The 27,485-nt window shown below is 48.0% G+C and overlaps 2 protein-coding genes across 7 annotated transcripts; one reads left to right on the plus strand and one right to left on the minus strand.

Annotated features, from left to right (window-relative positions):
• Window positions 1-1,988: 1,988 nt before the first annotated feature.
• MISP (mitotic spindle positioning) lies at window positions 1,989-7,180 on the plus strand. Its single transcript, XM_031604219.2, has 5 exons — window positions 1,989-2,072; window positions 3,300-5,277; window positions 5,475-5,665; window positions 5,759-5,797; window positions 6,020-7,180. The coding sequence occupies exons 2-5, from the start codon at window positions 3,408-3,410 to the stop codon at window positions 6,104-6,106; spliced, it is 2,187 nt and encodes a 728-aa protein (XP_031460079.1). The 5' UTR covers window positions 1,989-2,072; window positions 3,300-3,407; the 3' UTR covers window positions 6,107-7,180.
• Window positions 7,181-7,184: 4 nt separating this feature from the next.
• Window positions 7,185-27,418, minus strand: LOC116235817 (uncharacterized protein KIAA1958-like). 6 transcript variants are annotated; one of them, XM_090126264.1, is made up of 6 exons: window positions 27,083-27,418; window positions 18,118-18,301; window positions 17,909-18,011; window positions 11,869-11,946; window positions 9,986-11,186; window positions 7,185-8,257 (listed from the first exon to the last, which is right to left on the minus strand). In XM_090126264.1, exons 4-6 carry the CDS (start codon window positions 11,869-11,871, stop codon window positions 7,422-7,424), a joined length of 2,040 nt encoding a protein of 679 aa, XP_089982390.1. In that variant the 5' UTR covers window positions 11,872-11,946; window positions 17,909-18,011; window positions 18,118-18,301; window positions 27,083-27,418; the 3' UTR covers window positions 7,185-7,421. The 6 variants fall into 6 exon arrangements, with proteins under 6 accessions (XP_089982390.1, XP_089982389.1, XP_031460080.1 ...); XM_090126263.1 differs by lacking the exon at window positions 18,118-18,301 and adding an exon at window positions 21,908-22,072; XM_031604220.2 differs by lacking the exon at window positions 18,118-18,301.
• Between the last annotated feature and the right edge of the window lie 67 nt (window positions 27,419-27,485).

The raw sequence follows: 27,485 nt of genomic DNA on the forward strand, positions 1-27,485 counted from the left end.
CCCACACTGGCACCGAGTGCCCCATGTACCCAAAGTGCAGGGGCTGAGCCTGCCCAGGGTGGAGGCAGAGCTGCAGTTGGCCAGGCAGCTGCAGGATACAACCCCTTGCTCCCTCCCCTCCTGCCAGCTGGGCACGGATCCTTCACTCCCTGCATCCCCTGCCACTGCCACGGAGGTGGCTGTTCCCAGAGCCACAGCAGCACGGAGGAGTGGAGATGTTTAAGTACACCTCGCCATGGCAGGTCCTCTGTGCCACTCTGGAGCCCAGGGTGCAGGTGAGGGTGGGCATCCTTATGGCACTGCTCCATTCCCAGCCAGCTGCCAGGGGGAGTGGGGAGGAAAAGGAGGATGGATGGGCTATGGAATGCTGGGAGGGGAGTGATGCTGGCGTGATGCTGCGTGCACAGTGATGGGGATGTGGCAGTAGGGGACCTATTATCCCAAGGGGACAGTGCTGGGGGATGGACCTCAAGGAATCATCATTGTGTGGCTACACCTCTCTGCCCATCTCTACACCGGTGGGGGTCCCATGGATCTCATTCCATCCAGGGGGCAGCATTGGCATCAGGTCATGCTCGGGATCCCAGGGCATATTTGGGACCTGTGCCCAGCTGAACCCGCTGGCAGAGCTGCCCCAGGGCTGTGCACACACGGCTGTGCCCACTGCAGGGTGTGGTGTTCCACGGCCGCTGGCGTGGACTTTGTCTCAACCCCACAGTAAAACAGGCACTGCTTTCCCTCCCGGAAACACAGAGCTGCAGGTAGCCGTGCCACCGACACCATCTGCAAGGTAAGGGGGTGCTGGGCTGCTCCCATAGGAGCTGTGGGGTGGTACGGGGCTGGATGGGGTAAATGGGATTTCCCAGTGCTCCACAGCCAGGACCAGTGGGGTATGGCACTGCTGATTCTCTTGGGCCCAGGGCAGCAGGCAGGGAGAGATGGGCTGTGTGGGATGGGTGGGATCTGTTCAGTGAGAACAGGACTGGGGCAGTCAGGATGAGGATGGGGATGTCGTGCCCTAAAGAGAAGAGCAGAGCACGGAATGGGCACCACCCAGGGTCAGCCATGGTGCCTGGTGCAAGGCTGGGTGCTGGTGCTGGGAGCTGGGCTCAGGACAGAGCTGATGGTGACAGTGCTGCTCTGCTGGGCCCCAGGGCACTGAGATCACCGCAGCCACTGCACTGCAATCCTGCCCTCAGCCTTTGGATACGATGGCCCCGTGTTCCTGTATTCACACAGGGTGGCTCCCTGCTGGCAGGGGATGCTGTCCCCAGGAAAGAAGAGGGACAGGGGGGCTGATGGCAGGACCAGGAGCACTGAGGCTGCCATGCCAATGCCAGCGCCTGCCCAGCCCCACCTGTGCAAACATGGGGTTATCAGGCAGCTGGCATGGTGAGCACCGAGCCGGGAGAGGCCCTGCGGTGTAAACAGGAGAGTGAGAGCCCTCTGTGTGTTTGCTCAGCTTGTGGGCTGCTCAGAGGGCCAAGCTGCTGCAGTTCCAGCCCTGCGTGGCTCAGAGCAGCGGGATGCTGGTGGCACAGCAGCCGTGTCCCCATGCCACCACCCTGCCCCAGGGGAGCAGCTCGAGATTCACCCCAGGTTGGCTGAGCCAACCTCAGAGCCACGGCGCATGGCTGGAGCAGAGAAGTTGTAACTCCACCTCTTGCTGGGGTTTTTGTGGCTGCAGGAAGGCAGATGGTGCCCGGAGGAAGGTGTGCAGGAGCATTAGCACAGCAATGCGTTGGTGCAACGGTGCAGCAGTGCGTGGTCGGTGCATGAATGCACACTGCTGCATTGGTGCATCAGCTGTCAGTGCGTGCTGTGATCGAAGCAGGCGTGGGAGCTCTGGCACAGGGCTGTGGGTGGCGTGGGGGGTTGGGAACAGGACGCTGAACTCGGGCCAGCGATGAGCCCAGCTGAATTCTTGGAATTCCTCCACTGGGGCTGGCTGAGCTTATCAGGGCCACGCAGCACCCGCACCACTGAGCCACTCCCCAGAGCACACAGCCCAGCTGGGCACCCTACACAGCCAGCCCAGGGCATGGGACACCCACACCAATGGCTCCAGGACTGTAAGTGCAGCGTGGCGGGGCAGGAGCGAGGGCTGAGGGCAGGGGCAGCTCACATGGGGTGGGCACAGGAGGTGTGTGTGCACCCCAAGCTTACGTGTGGTGCAGGTGCAGGGCTGACTGCAGCACCCCAGCTTGCTCCTGTGTGTCTCAGCACAGCAGCAGGGCTGAGAGCAGGAATGCCCATTTGCATGGGATGCGTGGATGTGTTGGCACGATGCATACCAGGGTCAGGCCAGCTGGGTGCTACTGTGTCACCCTCAGTGAGGACTTTCGCCCCTTCCTGACGTGATAAGGTGTAGGCAGGCAGTGAGTTTTCATTACCTGGTTCACCATGGGCTGTAAAAGAGCAATAATGAATTACAGGCAGGGAATTAATGAGGTTACAGGAATTCAGCTGGGGCACAGAACAGCCAGGAGCGACCCTTCCCAGCAGAGCCGTGTTCGTGCTGCACCTCTGATGCCCCAACTGCTCCTATTGGCATCAGTGCTGCCCATCCCCAGGTGCTGCCTCCCCCCGAAAGGGGCAGAAATACCCCAGCAGGGCGGGGGGGGGAAATGCATCACCTGCAACACTGCATTGCAAAGGCATGCAGCAGAGCAGAGGGCACGAGGTGCTGCTCACCTGGCTCCTGCTGGGTTTCTGTGTCCCCCAGCACAGGGCTGGGCAGGCATTGCATGCTGCATTGCGTGCTGCAGGGCTGAGACCCATCTGTGCCACCCTGCCCTGCCCTGGCAGCTGCTTTCTCATTCAGTCCCAGCCCAGTTAGTGGCAGGAAGACCTGTGCCAAGGTCAGGGCAGGTGTTTACTCCTTTGTGTGACACATGGGTTAAAGTCTCCTATTTTTATGAGCCCTGAAATCATTTTTGTTATCTTTAGCGTTTCAATAACTGCAGTTATTTGGAGTTTCCTTCCTATAAACGCACAAGAAATTCCCAGCACGGCGTCGCCAGTAAATATCCCAGCCATGAGGCCACGTACCCAGTGGTACCCATGGCAGCCCACAGGTTAAGAGTGGGTGTGGGTGTGGGCAGCTCCCTTTGCAAACGACTGCTGCCCAAGAACTGCCATTTGTGGGTCAATGGAACAAAGGATTTTTACAGCATCATTATTTCATGTGATGGCGTCTGCCTACGGGCGTTGCTCATAGGAGTGACGCTGAGGATGTTCTGGGTCAGGGGGAGCTGTGCTGCTCCCTGTGCCCCACCTGATGTTTTTCCCACCCATAGGGCCAGCAGGATCTCACTTTGCACTCCAGACACCTCCAGGTGAGTGCAGAGCCCACGCAGCCCCAGGAAGAGCTCAGCAAAGCGTTGGATGCTGACAGTGGCCGAGCGATGGACAGGGTCACCCGGCACATGGTCTTCCAGTTCCCACACACACGCGACCACAACGATGCCTATCAAGGTGATGCATCCATGGATGGAGACGACGATATATTTGACTACAGCAGCCAGAAGGAGAACGGCTACGAGCAGAAAAGCAGGCTGAAGTCACCCTCGTATTTCTTGGAGAGTGGGAAGGATGTGTGGAACCCATCCCCAGACAGGGAGTCCCAACTGGAGGTGGTGAGGTCAGGGAACCTGTATGACCTGAGGGCTTACAGGGGTGAGAGGAAGCCCTCCAAGATGTACGAGGATGATGAGCCAGACCCATATAGGCTGCAACCCCCAAACATCTCCCCCGAAAAAGCAAAGGAGCTGGAGGACAAAAGGAGAGAGGTGATCCGGGGCCAAGTGGTGCGGAAGAGCTCCACTATGGCTGAGAAGTGGAGCTCCATGGATGAGCTGAACTCCATCACCGCAGGTGGGCAAAGCCACGGCGTCCCCGGTGCCTTTGCCATCTACTTTGATAAACCCTCCCCAGGCCGGGCTGTGACACCTGTGGACCCAGAGAGCATCGATAGGGAGCAGATCAACTTTTCGGCTGCGCGGCAGCAGTTCCTCATGCTGGAGAAGAGCAGCCCTGGTGTTTTGTTCAGCCCAGGGTACGTCACGTCTCCAAGGCCGGAGGTGACGGTCAAAACTTCCAGGCAGGAGTGGCACAGCCCTGACACCACCACGAGGGCTGAGAGGGGCCGTGGTGACACCACAGGGCCCACACAGGGCAGGATGGACCAGAGCATCTACACGGTGTACAGCGTGCAGCACCAGGCCTCGGGGAAGGAGGAGGGCTATGCCCATGGGAAGGGTAACACCAACGTGTCACATCCCACGGGGAAAGCACTTGGCCTGGCCAGAGCATCGTCCAGGGACGACCTGGACTCGGGGCTGGGGGAGATGTACAGTGCTGGATACAGCAGCAATGGCAGCGATGTCCCAAATGGCCTCGGGGATGTGAAGGATGGCGGAGGCTCAGAGGAGGGCAGCGGTGAGACGCCCATCGAGAGGGAGATCCGGCGGGCAATGGAGAGGGAGGAGAGCCTATGGAAGGAGCGGGGCATGCAGAGGCTCACGTCCAGCAGCGAGCTGGTGGAGATCCAGACCAAACCGCTGCTGTCCCTGAACGCGGCCCCGGCTCAGGGAAGGAAAGGGAAGGACAAAGGCCGCGCATCCTTTAACGTCCAGCGGGAAATAGAAAAGGAAACAAAACGCGAGGAAGACCTGCGGAGGCAGGGCAGGCTGCCGGGGCTCTACGACCGCGGGACGCCGCAGGAGCTGGGCGAGCTCCGGAGGGTTTTCGAGCAGGAGGAGCAGCAGCCGTCCTCCAACCGCCGGGTGACCGAGCGGCCTCGGAGCCCCGGAGACAGCCTTACCGACGGCACCCGCACCGGGAAGGCCTTCTCCAGCCCCGCTGTGACCCCTCCGCACCAACGGGGTCGGGATGAGCTCTGGCCGTACGAGCGCGCTTCCGCCGGCACGAGGACGAGGGAGGATTCCGAGGGAGGAAAGCTGCCCGGCTCCACCCCGAGCCCCGTCCTGCGCAAGGAGCATTTCGCCCTCAGCTTCTGGCAGCCCCGCATCTCCGTCTCCGACGCTATGGGGACGCGAAGCGCGGCGAGACGGGAGCGGAGCCCCGACGGTGAGCACGGCCGGGACGAGCAGTACACGCTGCGCACGTGGAGGCCGCAGCGCTCGGCGTTGATCGAGGAGGAGATCCGCAGCGATCTGCAGCGAGAGGAGGAGCTGCAGGAGCAACGGAGGAGGCGGTTGATGGACGGCGGGGACGGCACGTCCAGGGAGAGCTCCCGTTCGAGGCACAGCTCGGGTAAGGGCAGGGCTGACTCCGTTCATCGAGTCCGACGGTGTTCGTTTGGGGACCGGAGCGCACCGTGCCGTGTCCCGCAGCGCCAGGACGGCACGTCGGGGTGCGGGGCTGCGGGCAGCGAGCCGTCAGCTGTAGGGCCAGGGAGGGACAACGAGGAGCTCCGCACGCAGCGTCTCTTTCTCTCTCTCTGTCCGCAGCCGCCTCGGGTACCAGCGGCACTTATTCGGTGTCCGGCTCGCCGGTCCCGGCCTCGCAGCAGCCGGGCGTTCTGAGTCTCGTCACGTCCTTCACCCCGCTGCGGCTGAGCTGCTCCGAGAGCTCCGGCCCCGATTCGGTGCGGTGCAGCCCGTCGGAAGAGAGGAGGAGGAGGACGAAGGAGGAGGGCAAGGTGAGACGTGGGGGTGGGAGTGACCCGGTGGTGTGAAATGCGCTTCCCTCTTTTCCCAGGATGCGCTCAACTTTTGTTTCTCTCTTTTCTCAGTACGCGGGCATCGAACCCATTGACAGAATCAACACGGAGGTACGGCCCTGAATGTGCTGGGGGTCCGGGGGGGGTTTTCCCGCATGATGCGGTGCGGGGCTGAGGGCTGAGTCCGGCCCTGCTCGTCCCGCAGCCGCCGGGGGGGGGCAGCGGAGCGCGGGGCTGGGAGCGTTGGTTGCAAGCGGGGAGGCTGTTCAAATAACTAATTAATAATAATAATCAAGGGCTTCTGTATTAAAAAGAAGTCTTCTGTTTCCGCAGGTGGTGGAAAGCACGCGGGTGGTGCGGCACCAGAGCGCTATGGGGCAGCGCTGGGAGAGCGGGCAGCTGAGCACCGACAGCGACTGAATGGGGGGGGGGGGGGGTCTGTGCAAATCCCAGCAGCTGATCCGATCCGTTCGACATCCGTGTTTGCTTTCACCTTTTTCCCTTTGAGGTGAAGCAATAGTTTGTTTTTATTTAAAGGCGGGGAGGCTGATCATTGTATTTAAAGGCTGATCGTTTTGTTTTAATTACTTCTGCAAAGAAGCTGGATGGAGAGAAATCATACGGTGATTGAAGGTCCTTCTCATTGCAAGCTGTGTTTCTGGCTTATAAAAATAAATGTTTTATTTTGGAGTGGTTTTAGGCTTTTAGGCAATACCCAGGAAAGCCCTGGGGCTGACGTGCAACACTGAGGAGAAATCGAGGCTTCTGATTGAGTCATTGATCTGCTGAGGCACAGCGATAGATGATATATTAATGCTGTTTATATTGCTAATTTATTAAAGTTGTCACTCTCTCACTTGGTGCAGTCTGTGTGTCTGGCAGCTGGCAGACCTGGGGCAGTGCTGGGGGCTCACACTGACACCATATTGCTCCCCAGGGCAGGAGCTTTGCAGGACTTCCCTCCAGCTTACAGAAAGTGCTGCTGGACTTTGCTCACGGGTGCAGCACAGTTCCCTTCTGCTGCTTCCCCTTTTGGTCCCAAAACTGACAGTGGAGGGGGGTGGGTTGAAATCCTACCTATAAAAAAGGGAAAAGAAAGCAGTTTTGCAGAAGCCTTCAGCAGACACTTCCCTTGGAAGGGCTGCTCAGCACCCATATTCCTGCTCACTGAGCCTGGAAATCACAGAACCACAGCATGGGGGGTGGGAAGGGACCCCCAGCCACCACCAGCTTGTTGGCTTTGTAGGCTGATCTATTGGTATCTTCTTGTTTTGTTGTGCTGTTTTAGAACAGGCAAACAACGTCAAGCAAAACTGTTTTATTTGAATGCATCAACAATTCAATCCAACAACTTGCCTGGACTGGGAGAGAATATATTGAATGAATAGCAATTGAACAGCTGAGGAAGTTGATTGTGTCAGCTAACAAGCCCTGTCTCAGTTAATGCCAGCTGTTCTATCACATCACTAATAACATTGCAGAACACTGACTTTGTTTTTTGCAAACATGAAAACTTCACATCCTCTTTTCTAACTAACTGAATTATCAGTGCTGTTAATAGAATAACAGATTTTCACTTCACCTGAGAACAAAAGCAATGCAAACCTGCAGGCATTGTGTTCTAAGGTGAAACCAAAGAGATGGACATTCAACCTTTGCTAAATATTGCTATTAAAACTTTCTCAAATGCAACTTCAGAACACGCTCCTTTCAAACAGAAATTAAGTGGATGCCTTTATTTCCTGAGCTTTTTTTCAGACGCTTTGACTTGCTGGAGAATGACTTTCAGCATCTTCCCCATTTTGGCCTTGGTCAGTGATTTCCTGCTGTACCACACTTGGTCCCACACGGAGTACATGTGTCTGGGGGAGAGATACAGCGGGTCATAATCATGCAGCATGTCCCCCGGCCTCTTCTCTGCATACTTCTTATAATCTTGGACTGGGCAGTTTTCGGGGTTGTTGGGTCTGGCAAAGAGATGTGGAACCGATTGCCCTGCAGCTTCCTCTGCATTGAGGTCGTGCTTCCACTCCAGGTACTCCAGCCCTGCCACGTTCCTTCTGAGCACCAGCTGTCCCCAGTACAGATTCTGGCCGTGGTTGTGTGTGCTCGCCCCAAACCCCCTGATGATATTTACAAACATCAGATGCAGAAAGCTCTGTGGGTTGGTCTGACTTAACAGCCCCTTCTTACGGAGGTTATCCACGTTCTCATCTGTCAGGTTCTCCAAAAGAGCCCAGTTCTCCTCTCTCTCTTTTTGAGATAAAAGCTGATGCTTCTGTTTCAAGGCTTCCTGAGATGCTCTGAATTCAGATCCTTTCACCACGCTGTACTCATAACTGTGCTCCTTGAGGTACTTGTCTATGCTGTTCTGAAAGAACTGCAAAGACCCAGTGGAGAAATCCGTGCCGTTCTGTTTCTTTGCAGACGTGTAGAACAAGGCCAGGTAATTATCGAGGTCTTTGGGTGGCAGCTTATGGATCTCACGTGTCTCAGAAGGGCAGCGCACATCCAACCACTCTCTGAAAACTTTGATGTTGGCAGCATTGCGGTTTCTCTTGCTCAGCACATCTAAAAGATAAGAAAGAGCTCTGTGATCAGTGACAGCTAGCAAGGAGATCAGTGAAATTGAAAGAGATGCAGAATAATGTTCACCTTCCCTTTAAAAATCAGTCAGTCACAAAGCCTTTCCTTTAAAGCTTTGGTTTTGACTTGCCCACACTGCTCTGTAGCACTCGTCTGGACATGGAAAGACAGCCCCTGTCTTCTCTTCCTCACTTAAATGGTGAATCTGCATGCTACCACCTAGATAACTGTAAGGTATTTTCTTTTTGAATCATGTTTCATTAGGAGAGAATTATTGGGAACTGTAGCTGTCATTGCTGGCTTGTCTTTATGTTGGTAAGGGACTGAATTTTGCCCTGGCTGATTCTGAGGTCATAACCATGCTCATAACCAGCAGCTCCAGTCCTGCTGCTGCAGCATTAGCTACAAAGTTCAAACAAGCCAAAATGGACTTGGTGTGCTTTCAGCAATTTGCAACTACTCTGGCTTGTATTTTGTGGTGACCCCAGGGGCCAAAGTCTGCTCTGTTCCAATGAATGGGAGTCAGCCTGGATGTAGATCCTGTCATCTGCCTCAGGACTGAGCGTCCTGCAATTCATACGTTCAAAATGTTGTAACTCATTATGTAAGACATATTTCAAAGTGTTCCTTTGCCCTGAAACCTCTTCAGGGCAGGAAAGCTCTCACTGTGATATAAAAACATGAACGAAAAGTTAGGGGTGAACAGTAAGGAAGAAGAAAAGATGAATAATATTTTTAAAGAAAGGGATGCCAGGATTCCAGTTGGGTTCTTTCTCAAGTTGCTATGGCAGTATCTACCTAGTTCCATATAGCATGAGAAACTAGTTCTTTGGATTGCTGTAGAGCCCCATCTGCTCACCTGTGATTTTTCCAGGGCTGAAGAAGGGGTAGATTAAAAAGGGCTCTAGAGCCAACATCCAGAAATTCTTCTTCTGGCTATTTTGTATGTGCTTAGCAATCATAAAATGCTGTGACTGAATGGAGGTGGATTCTACTGTGCTGCTGTCTCAGTGTTCTGCCTGTTCTGTTTTGTTATTGACCAGTTCATGGGAAGAGATGGATGCCTCAGTGTTTACACCTAGATGCTAGAAAACCAAACCATGAAACTGACTAGCCAGCATTTTAATGGATTGATGTGGAACAGCACCTGCAGGCATGCAAATAGTTGTCAATGCAAATGTTGTGGCTCATTATAATGCCTTTAAAAACCTGGGCATTTGTATTTTATTTGAGGTGTTTAATCATTCAGTTAAATGATGTGTAGCTGGTGTTAAGGCTCCGGTGTAGCACACATCTATGCTAAGCCAGAGTTTCAGCCAAAATTTCTGTTTTGTTGCTTTAAAAGTTACTTCCTCATTCTTTTTTCCTTCTGTGAGACCAGAGTTCACATCTCTGGTTCCAGTTTCTCACAGGCATTCTGTTTTAAGTACAGCCAACAGACTGTATGGTGACACCAAATGAAAGACCAAGATATTCAAAGTGGGTTAAAGCTACAGCCAAGTCAACATCTGGGTATCTCAGTAAAAGGCATGATCTATGTAGGAATATTTTAAGTCCCTTTTGGTAGAAATGGCACGGCCTAAATAGGATGCATTTATTTAGATGCTACAACACACGTTTTGCCAGCTAAAAGAAGTCACCCTCCTTTAATTTCTTCGGAAAGTGAAACATGCCCACAAACCCTCCCATGATTAAAGCTCCAGGGCATCTTACTGGTTTTTGAAGATTCAGGAGGTTGGTTGGCATTCCTGCTTTGTGGGCTCAGTGAGGCTGAAGGACGAGGGGCCTGCTCAGACCCTGACAGCCTGCTCTCCTCTGCAGGGCCCTCGGTGGCATTCCCATTCAAGTCTAAGGTTCCCGAGACACTGCATTCAGTAGAGCTCAGGTGGATTTGCTGCTGGACATCTACTGTGGCTTCAAGCTCAAAGAACATCGCAGGGGCAGGTGTCTCTGGCTGGGCTTTTGCTTCAGTGTTGGAGATAGGAATCAATTCTAAATCTTCTTTTGGTGTTGCTGACTCAGCAGAATCCCTGGCTCTTGAATTTTCGCTTACAAACACTGTGGGATTAAGGGGACCCAGACTCAAGAAGCTGCTTTCCAGGATCTTTCGATCCCTCCCAGGAGATTTTAGAATACAGCAAAGAGTTGGGGGAGGCGTTGTCATGGGGGTGAAGCCAGATGTAGAGGTGACTGTCTGCTTGTTAATTTCTGTCTTCTGATCACGATACATCTGCAAACCTATCTCAGCAGTTACATCTTCAGGTGGTGACTGTGAAAGAATATTCTGGTCGATTGTCTCCTCTTGGTTTTCTGCATTCAGTACGTACTGTTCATCATCAGAGATGATGTGTAGATCTTCATTGTATTCCAGCTTCATCTCATGGAGGTCCGTTCTGATTTCGCCTATGGATATTGACAAATGCTGCTCTGCTGCAGAGCCTGGTTGCATGGATTTGCAGTTTCTTTGATTTGGTCTGGCTGGTGGTTCATTACATATTTTGCAGATGGTATCTTTTTGCTGAGGGCCCCCTGCAGGTGTGCCACGTGATGCTGTGGCAGCACTGTCTCTTCTAGCCCTTTCAAAAGATGAGGCTATCCTGATCCTCTTTTCACCTATAGCAGCACCTCGTGACAGAGCCCCAGAGGATGTTTGCCTCTTTCTCTTTTCTGCAGCCTCGTTCCTTTCCTTGCTTCCAAAGTGTAAATCTTCACACGTCCAGTGATAGGCGTGTCCAGCTCCACAAATCCACAGAACAGAATTCTCCTTGCTAGGCTGACCCATGTTCTGCACGGTTTCCAAGGCTGGGATATGAATGCATATAGTCCCATGTGTGTGTGCCCAGGTGACAAGGTTGGAGAGATCCTTGCAAAGTGAGCTGACATTGCTGCAGCCTTCATCAGTGATGCTCTCAAACTGCAAAAATATGTTGGAAGTAATTAAGTGAAAGAGGATGTGCATAAAGTTGGATTCCTGGGGGTTGCTTTCAGCCCCATCCCGACAGAATAATAATTCCACATCAGTGATCCTTCTCTTGATTCTTTCTAAAACAGTATGTTCTTTCTTGAAAAATAATCATCATAATTTAAAAAATGATCCTCTTTGAAGGAGGGTAATGTGGGTGTGGTTCTGGAATGGTGACTTTATAATTGATACAAATGCAATTTATGCATAGTTGTGGGCTTGTGCCTTGATCAAATAGTTGTGCTTAAGAATTTATCATACTGCAGCTGAGCCACAGCAGCTGTTCACATGTGTCCTTAAGTTTCAGTACAATTAAGATTAACACACTTGCTGAGTCACCCAAGCAGGTACTGCAGCTCAGCTGAGGGGAGGTGTGCTCTGAGCAAGCTTGTACCTATCAGCAATTCTGTACTCACTGATGGAAGACAAGAGGAAGGATCAGGAATCAGCTCCTCTGCCTCCCTCCTCCCTGCAGCCAACAGGGCTCATAGTTGTGTTGTTGGGAGGATGCTTTCCAGAAGCTGAAAAATGGACCTCACGTCCACGTGTCTAAAATTCTGTAATTTTAATGCTGTAACTGATTCTGCTAGAAATAATTGGTTTTGGTACAATTTATGCTGTAAGATATACTCACCATGCTGCTGTTTCTTATCTCACTGGGTGTTCTTCCGTGTGGAATTCAGTAGAATATCCTTTCTTTTTCTCTCAGGACCTAAAATAACCATCATACGTGTGTGTGTATATTTAGAGAGAGAGAGAAAAAAAAAATATATATATATATATATATATAAATCTGGCTAGCAGATGCCTCTAGTTTTTTCCAATGTTCAGCCCAAAATAAATGCTTCCATAGAACATGTATCTTCACAAAGGTAAGCAATCATATTTAGTCCAGAAGAACTCTATATAGAAAGCTTGGCTTATGTAAATATTTGGAATATTTGCCTATAGAATGTACCAAAAATACTGGAACAAAATATAAATACTGATGACAGAATTTCAAAAGGGAGATGTTCCTTCCAGCCCTGGCACTTTGTGGCTAGTGATCTTCAGTTCTCCAAACTGAAATGCAGAAACATTTCTGTGTAATAGTCTGGAAGGATGCTGTAATTCCTGTGTCATTGGTTACAAACCTTACTGTCAGTACAAATATTGCAACAGAGCCAAGAAGCCTCACGATGCCCTGTGTGACTGAGACTGCATGAATTCACCATTCATAATGGCAGCCTTTACTCCAGGCATAGTCTTAGTCTGTTATTAATTAAAAGTTTTACATTAAGTGGCAGCAAAAGATACCCAACTGAAAGCACTGTACACTGGAATCCTGTCTGAACTGGCTGTGGGAGCAGCTCTGGCCCTGCAGGCTGAGAGCTTGAGCCTCCAGGGCTGGTTGCCAGCTCTGTGTGCTGCTCTTCCAAGCCAGCTGCAGAAGATGGAAGAAAACCATCCCAGCTGACAGATGTAGGGCTGCTTTGTAAGCTGTGAACATGCTGTTTGTCTGCAGGGATTTATTTCAGGTTAGTTAAACTGAGAGAATGACTGTAGGTGCACAGTTGTACTGCAGGTATCCAACTGTGGGCCAGCATCCAGGCTCCACTGTGCCCTCAGCACCCAGCCCACTCCATGCTGTGTTCCCCCAGCCAGGGCAGGCCAGGATGAGGCCCAGCACCCAGCCCAGCTGCCAGAAGGAAGGAGTGTGGCTGGGGGCCACAGGAGCCACGTGGTGGGGGCAGCCCTTGTGTCGTGACAAACAAAACCCAGGGATTGGGAAACCACTGCTTGGCCAAATTCCTGTGCTGAAGAGCTCCTGGAAGTGTGTTTATACAAGCCTTGCTCTGTCGATTCAGAACTTCTAGAGAGCAGCATGCTTTGGGGCCACACAGCAGCCCAGCTCCACGGCTCAAGCTGGCACAGCACTTAGGAACACTGAATTTTAAATGAATGCTTCAGTCTGCTGATGCCAAAGCAAAACGTGCTTTGCTGAATGCAGAGCCCAAGCGAGTAAGCATGCAAAATGTTCAGGCAAAAGTGTAATTGTTCTAAGAGGAAAGAAAACAAAAGGCCATCAAAGTGGTGTGGACTTCTGAACTGCTCAGCATGAGGGAGTCCTCTTGAACCAGGCACTAACAAATACCTGTAGAACAATTAACAGGTTTTCTTTATCCTAATTAGGCAAAGCACAGGCCTCAGGGAAAAGTTCTCTCTAAGCTCAGGTGATGGGCCACGGCACTGAATGTCCCTTTCAGCAAGAGCGGCACAGCTCGAATCTCTCCTGTCACGTCAGCTTTACATCCCAGTAAGGAATGAACAGCAGGCATCAGATCCACTGCAGCTTGGAGTGAAATTGGTGCATGTCAGCAAAGCTCTGCAAAGCCCTTCTGCTCTTACACTAGCATCAATCCATGTGTTCCTTTTTATGGCTTCCTATTGATAGCAAAGCATTCTGGGCTAAAATTATTGGTGCTGTTTGCAGATGCGAGATTGTGAAACATGCAAAGCCAGGATTTTTAAAGAATTTTCTAACAAAAATCTGCTTGCTTTAAGGTAGTGGAGTGGGCAGCTCCCTGCAGTGCTCCTCAGCCTTCCTCTGCCTGTTAAAAGCTGAACTAAGCTCTGGGAGAACTGTTTTGCTCTTTCTGAAGTTAGAGCTTTATCTTCGAGCTCAGCGTGTGTAACTTCTCCCCAAGGGACAGGACAGCTTGGGCAAACAAAGAATTTCCATGCATCACTTTGGCACTCACACAGTGTGGGAAAAGGTAATAGAAATGGAAGCTCTGTGTGGTCATAAGGCCATGAAGTTACTGACTTGGCAGATGATCATCTTGATTTCTATCATAGGAGCCCTTAATTGGAATGCTTTTATCTCTCCTTATCTCCAAGCACACGTCTTCCTTTTCCTGATCTCACTGAAAAAGCCTTTTTTCTCTTCAGATTTAGGTCCAAATAAAAACTCTGGTAATCATATGAAGGTACTTCTTCAGCCCAGTCCTGCTTTCTTATTTACATTGGTTGAGAGTACCTCCAAAGAAACTGTAAAGTGGAGGAAGACTGAATTTACTGTTAGAACTGAGCAAAAAGGGGGGAATAAAGGAAAGGAAAAAAATGTGTTTACAGCACTACCTGCTTCCAACAACAACAGGCTCTGTGTGGGGAAGGGGTTCAGAGCTTGGGGTTTGTATGTAGAACCCACACCTTCGTGCAGAAAAGCAGGAAATTCCAAAGCTGTGCAGGGAATGTTTGTTTGTTTTTAACCCATAGGGAAATCAGTGCATGAACAGAACCTACAGTTACGTGAATTCATGCTCACTAGAAGAAAAAAGGGGGAAAAAAGTTGTTCTGCTCTCTCATGGCCCTGCACATGGTAAGCTTTCAAGATGTTAACACAATATATGCTTATTTTCTCTATGTATTAAAACAAAAAATGTGGTCAGGTATTTTAAAGAAGCCAGCAGCATTTCAGTGGAGCCCTTAAAGCTGAACTACAATCACTGAAATGCTTCTTCCTATTAAAGACTTTCCTGTGCCTAGTTTGTGTTGTGGGGAAAACATTCAGCCCTTTCTGAAAACAGTTCTTTAGTAAGGTTGTTACCCAGAATCACCTAACATAAATATCCATACTTTACCCTTTTACATTTCCATGAACTCCATGCAGAATTATAGTATGTGGATGGTTGTCTGAAACTCTCTGTGACGTACGCAGGCTTATGCAAGCAGCAGAACTAAATAAAGAGCCTAATTGTATAGACACTGGAAGCCCTTTAACCACGCTGTTCCTGTCCCTCCACCCTGTAATAGTCCTGGATGTGTTTCTCTTATGTCTCATAAGGTCTGCTTCACAGATTAGAAAGCTGAGGCATGCACAAAGCAAGTAAATATGAGAGCTTTGGCTTTTCAGCTCTAGATAAGACAGTGCAGGAAACTGGAACAATCCTGGTTGAAAAACAGGATACAGAGCAGCAGTTCTTAAACTTGGCTCCCACCCCCCTCCCCCAGCATGGGTTGTTTGTTCCTGCTTGCTTGAGTAACACTTATTGGAGGTGGAGGGACACAGGACAGCTGTAAAACATGCATAGAGGAGGGGATCGGCTGCCAGAGAACTGCAGGGAATGGGTGAGGGACACTGCTGGAGGGACAGGGCGTCTGGGGCAGCAGCAAGAGGAAGTTGTGCTGAGCACGTCTGCTTGAAAGGAGCAAGGAGGGGGCTGAGAGTGGAGCAGAAGTTGCTTGTGGCTGCCAAAAACCATTGAACTTGTCCCACCACTTCTTAGCAAGGGCCTTTGGGGTGGATTAATCATTTCCCAGCACATCGTTCTTCCTGTTCTCTGCCACGTTTGTTCCTTTCCTCCCCACAATGTACCACAGCCTTCTCAGCACTTCTTCTGCTCTGTTCTGCTCCAGCTCTCCTTCCCTGCTTGCAGAAATGCAGTTCCTGTGATACTTAGTACTTGCTACAGGGTGGCATGTCTGTATTATGAGAAAGCAACATCCAGTTCTGTGAGAGAGGGCCAGATCTGATTGCATGTACCAGCCCTCAGAGTTAAATGTTAAATGTTAGCATACAGTAAGCTACGTTCCTTGAACAAAAGCATTTTGGTCCAAAGAACTGGACACATTTTTTCATCCGAGTCCTAATTATGTCTTTTCTTGAGGGTCTGCATTACATGGCTGCCATTCTTGTAACAGAACTGTGAGCTCTAAATCAAGTCTTCTTCAAACAGAGCCAATAAAAGCATGCAGCCAGCTGGCAATGGCTCGCCTGCTCCAACAAGCAGTAATCAGCCTCTAAAAACAGATGTAGTAAAGGAAAAAATTAATTTTAAAACATGAACTGCTATAAATAGGAAAAAAAAAAAAAGAAGAAGAAAAAAGAAGTAAAAGCTGAATTTGGAATAGGGCAAATCTGTTACTTGTGCGGAAAATGCTACAACATCATACAATTGTGTTGCTTATCCTGTTAGTGCTGCCATTTGTGAGCAACCTCACACTTAGGATTAGTGCCATCAGGGGGGAGGGGGCTGCTATTTTCTATAGTTATTCTATATGTAGGCTGTTTTATTTTTCCTTTTTTCTTTTTTTTTTTTTCCTTCCAGACCTGCATCAGGGGTGAGTGCCCCATTGTGTCAGCAGGGAGCAGCCTGTGGGAAATTGCCTTATTCCCCAGCAGCCATTTGTGTTAAAATAATCTTTCACTTAACTACCAGCAGAGGATGTCTGTTGGCAAGAAGGTGTTTGTATGAGAGTTTTTCATTCTTGTAGCTGTTCGCCTCACTCTTTGCGGTATTTTTCAGGAAGCTCGAGCTTCGCTAGTCATGTGGTAACATCATCGTCTATGGTAACTTCCTACGATTCTAACCCTCACCATTTCACGGAGCCTGCACACATCACAGCCATTACCTGCGCTCCTCCCCGCCCCTTCTGCAGGGAGCGGACTCACGGCGCGGCCCCGCCAGAGGGCGCTCGCCCGCCGGCATGCGCTTTGCGCCCCGCCCACCGCCGAGTCCCCGCCCACCGCCGCCGCCCCGCCAATCAACACTGTCCCTCCCATCGACATGCCCCGCCCACTGCAGTGGCACCACCAATCAACACTGTCCTTTCGTCCACGTGCTCCGCCCACCGCAGTGGCCCCGCCCACCAACAGCGTTCCGCCTGCTTGATTGCCCCGCAGGCAAGAAGGGCGCTAAGAGCAATGGCGCTCCGGGCCGGGCAGCGGTAGTGGTTGGAGGTGATGATCTCGAAGGTCTTTCAGACCTCAGATGACTCCACGATTCTCTGCACTGAGCGTGTAGGAAGCTGGCTATCTTGTGCTACAAATACAGCGCTGTGCAGTGCTGACTGGTGCTGCTGCCTCAGCTGAGCACAGGAACTCCTCCGTGTGCAGACCTTGGATCAGCGATAAGGCTGTTACTGTATCTTCGGTGCTTTCAGTGCTAATCTGTTCTCTCGATTATTTTTTTTATTATTGTTATAATTAAATATTAACATCCCATTTGTCAGTCTGCTAAAAGGAACTTGCTTATCTCCTTCAGTTCAGTTGTTAACGTTCATTGCAGTTTTATCTATTTCTGGACAGTCTTTTTAGCTAAAGTTACAAAGACACTAAAGAGAAATCAGCAGTGCTGTTGGCTGCATCACCCAAAGTTTGCAGCACTGACCTGTGCATTTGATTTGACCTTAACCCAAACACTTTTTCATCTGTTCTGCATCACACGTTGCCTAACCACAAGCAGGGGGTAATGCTTCATAAAGTACTCTGCACGAAATGTGGTAGAAAAAATGTTACTAAATGGTTATTTGTGGTGAAACAGTGACTTGTAATTAGACCTAATTGTTCACAGTGAGACATACTAACCTATATATGTATGTATGTATGTATAGCAGTAGGAAATGATTCTAACTACTGACACCTTAACTCTTTTCCAGGCTTGAGGATTTCACCTTTTTGGAAGCACTTCAGATCTGTGCTGACTCAGTATGTGGGTATGTGCAGAAATCAGTTTTGCTAGCAACAGGCAAAGAGCTAGTTCCCATTTTTATACTTCAGGTGTTTATGAAGGTTTGCATTGGATGTGATTCTAAATTGCTGTGGCTCCTGGAAGTAGACTTTCCACCACTGGAGCTTTTGCTCTGGCAGAATTTTCTGGTGTTGTCTTTGGAAGTGTCACTGTGTCCCTTACCTCCTCCTGGGTCTCTCGAGGTGCTTCAGGAAGCCTCTCACAGAGCACTGCAGTCTAGGGAGGGAAGACAAGGACCTCACTGGCACCTAGAGGACAGGGTAGCCTAGAAAATAAGAGAGGGAAAGAACATATTAGCTATTTAGAAAAGTGATCTTAAAGCAACTTGAAGATCCCTTGTGTGGAATAGAAACAAATAGAAGGTTCTCTACCCTGAGAGCTGAGTCTGCAGTCACTCTTGAGTGGCATCTTGAGGCAGAAGCTGGGATCAGCATCATCTGGAGAAGCACCCTTACAGGCAGCAGCTCCCAGTTTCTGTCTCCCACCTGAGGGCTGCGTTCAGCAGGAGCTGAGTCTCACAGGTGAAAAATACCACAGATGGATGGCATCTTGCCTCTGGAGAGATAGTAAAACCCAGCACTGACACACCTAACCACTAATTTGGAAAAGAAAAATACATTCTGGCATCGCATCCATGAGAGCTTGCCAACCTTTGTCCTACAGCAGTGATAACACTCTTTCCAAAATGTGAGGAAGAGCCAATAATTAAATCCATTCTCTAAATTCAAGAAAAAAAAATAAATGAGATAATGAGTGAGTTGAGGCCTGGAGTTCTCTGCTGTAATTGTCCCAGGAGCACAAAAAGGCACTTCTGAAAAATAATTTGGAAATCTCTCCAAGCCCATAACCATAAAGCCAGCTGTCTCTCACTGGATCTTCCACTGTATGCTCTCAGATGACTCAGGCATCAGTTAACATGTCTGAGAAAATCACCTAGGCTGTTGCTTTCCCGAAGCCTAAGTATGTTCCTCAAAACAGCTGTCTGTGCTGTGCTTTTGGGGATGTAGGCCTGGTTGGTAGAGTTCTGGGTTCCAGCCACAGCCCTGCTCCTGTGTTTACATAATATCCTTTTTGCTTCTTTGCTGACCACACGCCTACTTCAGTGCTCAGGCAAAGCAGGGCAAATCTTGCTAGCTGTCTTCACATTGTTGCAGAAGTAACACAGTGAAATTCAGTATCTTCTCAATAAGTGAAGTTAGATACTTATTTGTAAGCCTCGTCCTTAATGCAAGAAAACACCTATAGCTGTCCCTCTAAATTATACTGGGCTATGCAGGAAGAATGTCTCAGTTCATGTTGACTTCAGCTGCTTGCAGTGTGTGAAAGGCAGGAATTAAGTCAGTGACAGATCTCCAGTGTTTAAGATATGCCACTGTTCATGTCCTTTCCAAATGGCCCAGTCATCGGGTGTCCCTTTTGTGCAATGTTGATGCACATGTTAATGAGATGATGTTTAGAGAAGGCACAGGTAGCTGTGCATAACGTTCTGCAAACCAGCTGACATGAGGCACTGCTGGTACAGTGCTGTCATTGCACTCTGCATTCACTGCCCTTGCCTCTGAGCATCTTACCAAATTAAACATTAAACATTCTAGAGGATATCGTGTTCCTTTGTTTCTTTGGCAACAGAGAACTTGAGCTCTCTTGATCCTCCCCGACTTCACATTTTGCAGGTTCATGTCTCAATGTTCTTCTGACGCTTGTTTTAACACCCTGGAGATCTCAGTTCACTCTCATGTCTGTTATACAGAAAATGTGGTGTACAGTCAACTAGACAAGGAGATAGCTACTTAATGAGCAGACACTCATCAGCACCCAGACCTAAAGGTGAGAAAGAAGTGCTGTGGGGCAGAGCAGGAGGACAAGAAGCCACATCTATTCTTAGAATCCAGGGTCATATCAAACTCTGCCACTGATCACAGTGACTTCCAACATTAGCTAAGTGGAGCACTGACTTGCAGAGACCAGCTGTAAGTAGTATGTCTGTAAATAATAACAGTTAGTAGCCAGTCTCCCTATTAAAACGTCTGGTTTGAGGACACTGGACATAGGTGACTGCTTCTGTTTGTATGCTTCCATCTACTTTGAGCAAATAAGACCCACACTGGTTTGAAATCAGAATATTTCTTTCCATTTTTCTTTTTTTTTTTTTTGCCATTGGAAACACAAGCAAGTCTTCCTAGCACAAAAGCAAATCTCCTCAGCTCTGGGAGCAAGGCTTCCCTGTTCTGCTTCCATTACATAACATCCTCCAGGAACATATGGGCCAGCAAACAGAAGACGTCCGCTGCATAATTATGGCACTGACAAACCCATTGAACCTCAGCAGCTGCCACTGGGGAGATTTCATTCATTCCCAGTATTGCCTTTTAAACTTAAGTGGCACTGAAACAAACACATCTTTGATCCAAGTAGGAAATCATTTGGAGCTCTGTGCTTAATAGAGCTGAAGCCCTGGGAAAATGATGTTTTTATTAGCCTGTATGACAATGCGGGCCTCATGGCAGGCATGCAGCAGTCTGATGTCAGCCCCATTACTTTTTCAGATGTATTTGGAAATATTTGTTCTTGAACTGATGTGGAAAAAAAAAAGTGCTTTAATTCAGCTGTGCTGCTGGAGTACCTATAAACTGTATTTGGGACCTCAAAAGGAATTGAGGGAAGGGGGAGAGGAAGCACAGTTTTGGCAGTTCAAAACAGAGTTGTGTCTCTGCATTTCTCCCCTTGGGCTACTTCATGTTCTTTTGGGGTCACTTGTTTCTCCCTTACCTCAAAATGCAAATGAGAGATTTCCCTGGAAAACGACTCTGTCTTATTCCCTGGTGGAGGTAATTGTAAACTTTGTCAGTCTAAATATTACTCCTAGTTACAAACAATTACATCAACTGAGAAGGGAAGCTGGCTCTTGCACAGACAAATCTGGCATGCTTACAGTAAGTGAGCAATGGTTTGCAGATATATACATCTAATGGAGATATTCAAGATGCTCTCTGTGTGCATCTCTCTCTCTTTTAGGACTCCTTTATTTTATTTTTTTTTTTCATTTAAATGAACTGTGCTCAGACTCTGAAATTCCCTTGTCTGGAGTCATCTAACATCTGTGTTATACCCATTTAAACAGCAGATGCAATGGGAGACAGCCTGACGACAGAGGACAGAGGTGATGAGCTAGCATTTCATCAAACAATACCTCAGCCTGACAGGTGAGCAATGGAGAGCCTTTAGAAATAATGCATGAGCTTCAGGCTCCCCTGCCACAGGAGTCTGTTACCACGCTGCTCACCTGGTAGCTGCTGTTTCTTTTACCACTGATCCTTTTTACAACGTCACCTGTGCTGATGGAAGAATCAGTGTCATGCAGCAGCCCAGTAATGAAGCTGGGAGAACCAGGTTACCAAGTAGCAGTGAGAAAAGCAGGCATTTGGATTTGCAGTTCTGAGTTACACAAAGCCCTCCAAGTTCCCACACAAGTGAGATCTCTTTAAACCCTGCTTGCCAAGCCATCGAGACCCCCTATGTGGTTTATCGGGAAACTGGCACCGTCATTAGAGCACAATAAAATAAAATCATTGTAAGGAAATAAAAGAGCATTCCGGTCTCTTTCTGAACAGATTTGTAGCATGGAAGGTGACTGAACTGCACCAACCTTTTATTGGAGAAAAAAAAAAAAAAAAAAAAAGCCTCTGAATAAAGAAAAAAAAAAAAAAGTAGAACTTCAGCAACACGGCAGAGAGCAGAAATTATGTTTATTTCACTGCCCTGGGATAGCACAGGGAGATGTGCTTGTAAGGATGGTTGTTTGTATAAATAAATGTTCATTCTTGGCAGTGGAATGCAAACTATGCTGAAGGGCTGGAAACAGACCACTTTGTAAAGCTGAGGCCAGAGTAAGGGAAAGATGAAGTGAGGTTGTGGAGAGGAAATTCACATTCATTTTTAGCAACTTGGAGAGTTTCTCAAGCATGTTTGACATTTCTAATTATGCTGATGTAGAGCCTGTTCCAAGGACAAAAGAAGTCAGGATTACAGGGTAAACAATTAAGAAATTTCACAGTGGCCAGCTAGGGATATTGTTGCCTGTGGGTCTGGAGAATTTGCTGAAATATGGGATCACCTTTCATACTCTCTAAATGGAATTTGAGTGTCTTGCAGAATTCTCACCTAGGTCAGGAGCCTCAGATCTGTACTGTTTTACTCAAGGTGCATTTTTTGATGGCACTGGAAGGAGGTCAGTCTGAACTGCTGCTATGTGTCCAAGCTTTGCTGCAAGGCTTCCTCAGGAGGTGAAGAACAATTTCACTTCATCTGTACTGACTGTTTCAGAATCTGTAACATTACAGTGGAAAATAAGACTGCATTTTCTTGTGGAGAAAAGGATCAGCTCTGCTGCATCAAATCACACAGCCATGGCCTGTTTGTCCATCCTCCATGCTCAGTCTGTTCTACATCATGGCCACAGCATCTCATTTTGTTTGTGTATCACTGAAAAAGGGCTTTGAGTGCTCATTCACCAGCCTTCCTTGCTGAAGAACTCGCAGTGACATCTACCTATTTTAGTTCCTGTATCAATGGTGATACACATAGCACTGGAATGGTAGGAGTTTACCATTTGTTGCTGAGCAGAAACATTTTGGAAAAAAGGTAAGGGAGAGGTTATTAATGCACACCTGCTCTGTTTGCCCAAGATCCCATGGCTTGTGTGCTAATACAAGGGCTGCTACTCGTACTTCTAAGCTTGGTACAGTTGAATAGGAACTTGAATTCTCTTTGAGATAATGGAAAGTCACAGTGGAGGTATCCAGCTTCTGGGCATGAATAAATCATCAAGGGTATGAATTATTCAGAGATCATCCCCACAGCATGTGCTACATTCAGACTCAAGAGGCAGTATCCCTATTGTGTGGGCTTTTTTTCCCTCAAAATTACAAATGTATAACAGGCTAATGACTCTAAATATTCAAATGAAATCTTGGGAAATTAGATTAGAAGAATAATTTATTAAAAAACAACAACAGAGGAGTAAGAAAGTGCATGAAAGAGCTGAGGTACTTCAGCCTGGCTAGAACTACAATGATCAGACATTCTTCTTAGCTCGGTGACACTGTTGAATCAAGCTGTCCACAACAGTTAGAATCACACTGGGAAATATGAATAAATGGTGGCTTAGAAAATTGGGAACACCGATTGGAAGAAAGAGCTGAAATTATATGGGCACACAAACAGGACAGAAACTGACCTGTGCTTCTAGCATCTTGTGTGCAGTTGTGGTGTAAGTTAGAGGGGACATAACCAAACCAGAGATGAATCCACTCCAACTCACACTGGAAGAAATAAAAAAGTCCAATGCACTCAATAGCCAGGAAATGGCTGGTTCATCCCTCACAGGAAATGAGTCACCCGAAAGCATCTGCGAGGAGCAGCAAAGACAGGGAAGTTCTGAAATAACATGAGCTGATAACAACAGCATAACACACACAGATAAATCTCTCATTTTGTCATTCATTAGGAAGGAGGGAAGAAGTGCAAAACTTCAGATTTTTGGGTTATTCTTACAATTTTAATTTGATGCAAATACTTGCAGCACAAAACTGGGGGCAGATGGTTCCAATGCTGTTAAAAGGTGGATTCATATTGTAAAATGGCAGCACTAATGAGAAGTGTCATGTGCTGATAAAATTGCTTGCAAAGTGCTATCCATCTTTGTCCTTGGAAGGGAAACATCAAATTGCTGTGTGGCACAGCTAACACAACATTTACTTTTGCAGCTCGAGCTGCTTTGAAACATTTCCTTCTGTCTAATATTGAAAATATATAAAGCTCAAATCCAAAACAATGCATCCACCACCTACCAACTGGTCCACTTTTTGATGATTCTACAGTGCCAAACTCTTCTGGATCAGTGGAAAAAATCCTTCCTTTGCTAATGATGCATGCTGCTGGTAAAACTGAAAGCCTACAGTTAGGAAACGACCTTAGCACTGAGCTAACACAGCCAGCTTGTGTGCTCACCTCTCTTCCTCCAGTAACCCAGCTCTCTGCCTGTGCAGCTTGTAACTCCTGCCCTGCAGTGCTTCTGGTCCCCCTTCCTCTCCATTCCTCAGGCTGGCTGATCAGCAGACACACAGGTCTTATTTTGGAGTGATAAACATAGCAGTGAGATTGCTCTTTCTCTGCTAGCTCCAGCCTAACCATTTCCAGGGCTGTGATGTGGCATCATGAATGATGCACATAAGAATGTTCTTGGCATCCCAAGATGTTGCTAAAGCTGCAAACACTCTTTTAAACAAAACAGCCATGTTAATTGAAAGTGGTTTAAAAGAAATAAAAGCAACAAAAAGAAGCAAAGTTATTTGAAACATCCCCTGCCACTCCAGATTGCACTGGGGCTATATTGTAGCAGAGTTATAAATGAAAGTGTTTCCTGGTTTAGAAGTTTGCAAGGTAGTGAGAATAAAAAGGGAGAGGAGAGTGCAGGAAAAGAATGTTTTGTCATTAAAAGCACTATCCAGGATCTACACTACAGACAGTTCATTTTCCTCATCAGAGACCACATTTTTGGAGGGTTCCTGTTTTCAGTTCACTGATAGAAGGGCAGGATCGAACAGTCAGCAGAAGAGGGAAAAAGCTTTCTAGTTTGCCAAGGAATACAGTTACACAGAAAAGCATCCTGTGACTGTAGCACAGGCTGCAGGGCTATTTAAAAACACAAAGAAAAAAGGCAGGAAAAAGGTCCTTTTCGTTTCAGAGTTTTCTCTTCCCGGCGTGGTAAATTAAACTCAGAGAGATAACGTAGGCAGGAAGGGCTTAGAAAGAGAAAAACCTGGGTGTGTCTCTCCAAGGCCTTTCTGGCCATGTGAGTAACTGGAGCTGGGGGAGGGTGGGACCTTGTGCTGGATTGTACCAAAGCAGCTGATTCATATTTTTTTCCTTCTCCTCCTCTTTTTTTTTTTTTTTTCTTTCTTCTTCTTCTTCTTTTTTTTTTTTTTTTTCTTTTCACATGGCTATTTTCATGTGGGCTTCTTTTTCAAAACAAAAAGATACAGTCAGGTCATTCTCCCATACACTGGTGGTTGTTTTTTTTTCCTCATAAAGTATTATCTTGTTCTCAAATGCATTTTCCTGTTTGGCCCAGAGAAATGCTGCGTTACACAATAGCATCCTTAGTCAGTTTGCTACCATTGTGTCAAAAAAGATACTAGAGTTTCTGTTAAGTATTACAGTAAGATGATAAAAGGTTGCATAATCAGCATTTCTGCTACAAAATCTAAGTAAGCTTGCACAAATTTTAACAGTTTTTTTTTTTTTTAAGTTAGGCCACAACTGCACAAGAGGTCTTTGAAATACAATAAACCCTTGATGGCATCCACCCATGTTTGCTTTTCCAAAGATATTTGGAAAGCAGCTGGAATACCTGCACTTGCAATAAACTAATTTCAACAGCCACCAGAAAATTAGATGTTAGATAACATGAAATGAAACTCTTCCATGTGAAACATAGCTTAAAATAGGCACAGTTGGAGAAAGTGTGTTATGGCTTGTGAGACAGGAATCAAATTCCTGCTCTGCTTTGATCAAATCAGGTTAACTCTCTGGCTCTCATCTCAACGACTCTAAAGCAAATCACACAATCCCATCATTTTCCCATTCTCTGACTCACCTAAGTTGTAAATCTCTTATCAGTGGCACAAGCTAAGCCTCCTTTCATATGCAGTACGGAGCAAAATAACTTGGATTTCAAAAGGGGCCTTTGGTCGCCTGTAGTAATAGGGAAGAACATAACTCTTCTCCATTTTGAACTTTACTGTTGCAGCAAAGGGCAAATGGCTGGGAGCCCAACGAAGCTCTTGATAAAATCTGAGCTCACTGGGAGCTCTTGCATGTCACAGATGGTGCCAAGAGTGAGCTGACAAGCAAAGCATCCCACTGCTCTATGAGAAAACAGGGCTCTGGGCTATAGGAACCAACACAGGAATATGTGTTCAAGAAAAACTTGCAGCTGACTTCACATTTTTAATGTTTTTGGGTTTGTTTTTTTTTTTTTTTTTTTTTTTTCCTATAGTTACCTGTCTAGCATATGCTTCAGAAGAAAATGAGAACACAGAAGGCATGCCTGTACCTGTCAGAACTACCTAACATTAAGCAGAAGCAATGCCCAAGGACACGACTCCATGTTTCATCTGCACTTTTAAATCTTTTCCCAAACCTTTGCAGGTGCCACAGACGCTGCTGTGTTACAGCTCCTATGCTTCCATCCATGTATTTGTTTACTGCTGACAACAGAGGCAAGATTGGCAGATCTGTACAAATGTTTTCACAAAAATGTCAGCAGTGGGTGCACGAGGGATGAAGGATCCTTTCTGCAGCAAGACCAGTATTATGTTGCCTAGAAACACCCAAAACAGGGCTGCAGCTAATGAAGCCAAGATCAATGTCGACTGAACGTTAGATATTTGATTCAGTGCTACACAAGGGACTCGTAGGGAGGCCTGGGACAATTAATTTTTGTGCTGCAGTCAAAGGATGGAATTATGACAAGCGAGGCAAAGAAAATAAATAAACGCTGGTAGAATTCCCAGCGAGGAAATATTGGCTATATTTAGACAGAAACACGCAGCTTTTCATCCACATGGTGTGAGCAGGAGGAGCAGCCCAGGGCTGCCAGGTGGGAGTGCTGTGGGGTGAGCACTGCTCAGCCTGCTGGGACCACCTGAACCAGAGGGATGCTCACAACTGCATCCTTTTTCTCAATCACAGAATCACAGAATTGCCAGGGTTGGAAGGGACCTCAAGGACCATGAATCTCCAACCCCCCTGCCACACGCAAGGCCAATGATTTTCTTAATGATTTTAAAGAATCTGCATCTCTTGGCACACAGAGGAGGTGGATGTTTAAGAGAGCCGAAAATCCAATCCAAACGTATCCGTGTGTTTGTATGGCGTATAAACTTGCCGTAGCTGGCCCAGCACCTGCAAAAAGTACTTTAGCTTTTAGAGGTTTGAAAAAGGGCAGATTTTTACCTCGGCTTCTGGGAGATATGAAGCAATTACACGTATTCAGCACGAAACACGCTTATCTAAGTAATCACTGATTGGAAAAGAGGTGTTTCTGTCAGCAAACGCTGCCACAGCTGTACCTGAGGGGAACGTCGCCTCAGGCAGCACAGCCTCACCTCACGCACTGCCTCTCTGCACAGTCCTCATCATTAAGACATGACCCGCAAATAAACAAACAGTTTTGCCCTAGATTTTAAGAAAAAAAAACCTCCTAAGTGCTGTCTAACTTCATCAGCCCCCCACCAGACTAGCAATTAACTTAATTGATCGAGTCTCCCTTACTCGAGATGGCGGCTGATAGCAGCGCGCGGCTTCTATGCCCGTAGCCAAGATGGCGGCGACCGCTCCCCGCGCAGGAGGCAGAAAGGCGCCGGGCCGCGCCGCGGATGACAACGCAATGTGCACGTTGGCGCCCTTGCCCGTACTCAAGATGGCTCCCGATGAGGTTATTTCATGCCCTGCCCCCAATCAAGATGGCGGACGCGTGTGGCATTTCGGCATCCTTCCCGCTCTCAAGATGGCTCCTCCCAGCCGTTTCCCGGAGCCTATCCAATCGCGCCACACACTGGGGTTGAGAACCGCCCCCCGCCCCGCCCGCAGCCAATAGGCGCGTCGAGAAGCTCCAGGGCGCCAACCTCCGGAGGAGGGCAATCCCCGCCCCGTCCATCAAGATGACATCTCCAGT

Source organism: Phasianus colchicus, chromosome 28 (genome assembly GCF_987193195.1).
Source record: "Phasianus colchicus chromosome 28, bPhaCol1.hap1.1, whole genome shotgun sequence".
In the NCBI taxonomy this organism is placed as follows: domain Eukaryota; kingdom Metazoa; phylum Chordata; class Aves; order Galliformes; family Phasianidae; genus Phasianus; species Phasianus colchicus.

Bases quoted from the DNA above. Each gene is read 5' to 3' on its own strand.
- LOC116235817 (XM_031604220.2), bottom strand. The intron at 8,258-9,985 runs GTAAGATGCCCT...CTTATCTTTTAG, and splicing joins TCCTGAATCTTCAAAAACCA to ATGTGCTGAGCAAGAGAAAC.
- MISP (XM_031604219.2), top strand. From the start codon at position 3,408: ATGGACAGGGTCACCCGGCACATGGTCTTCCAGTTCCCACACACACGC. The intron at 5,278-5,474 runs GTAAGGGCAGGG...CTCTGTCCGCAG, and splicing joins CCGTTCGAGGCACAGCTCGG to CCGCCTCGGGTACCAGCGGC. The intron at 5,798-6,019 runs GTACGGCCCTGA...CTGTTTCCGCAG, and splicing joins TTGACAGAATCAACACGGAG to GTGGTGGAAAGCACGCGGGT.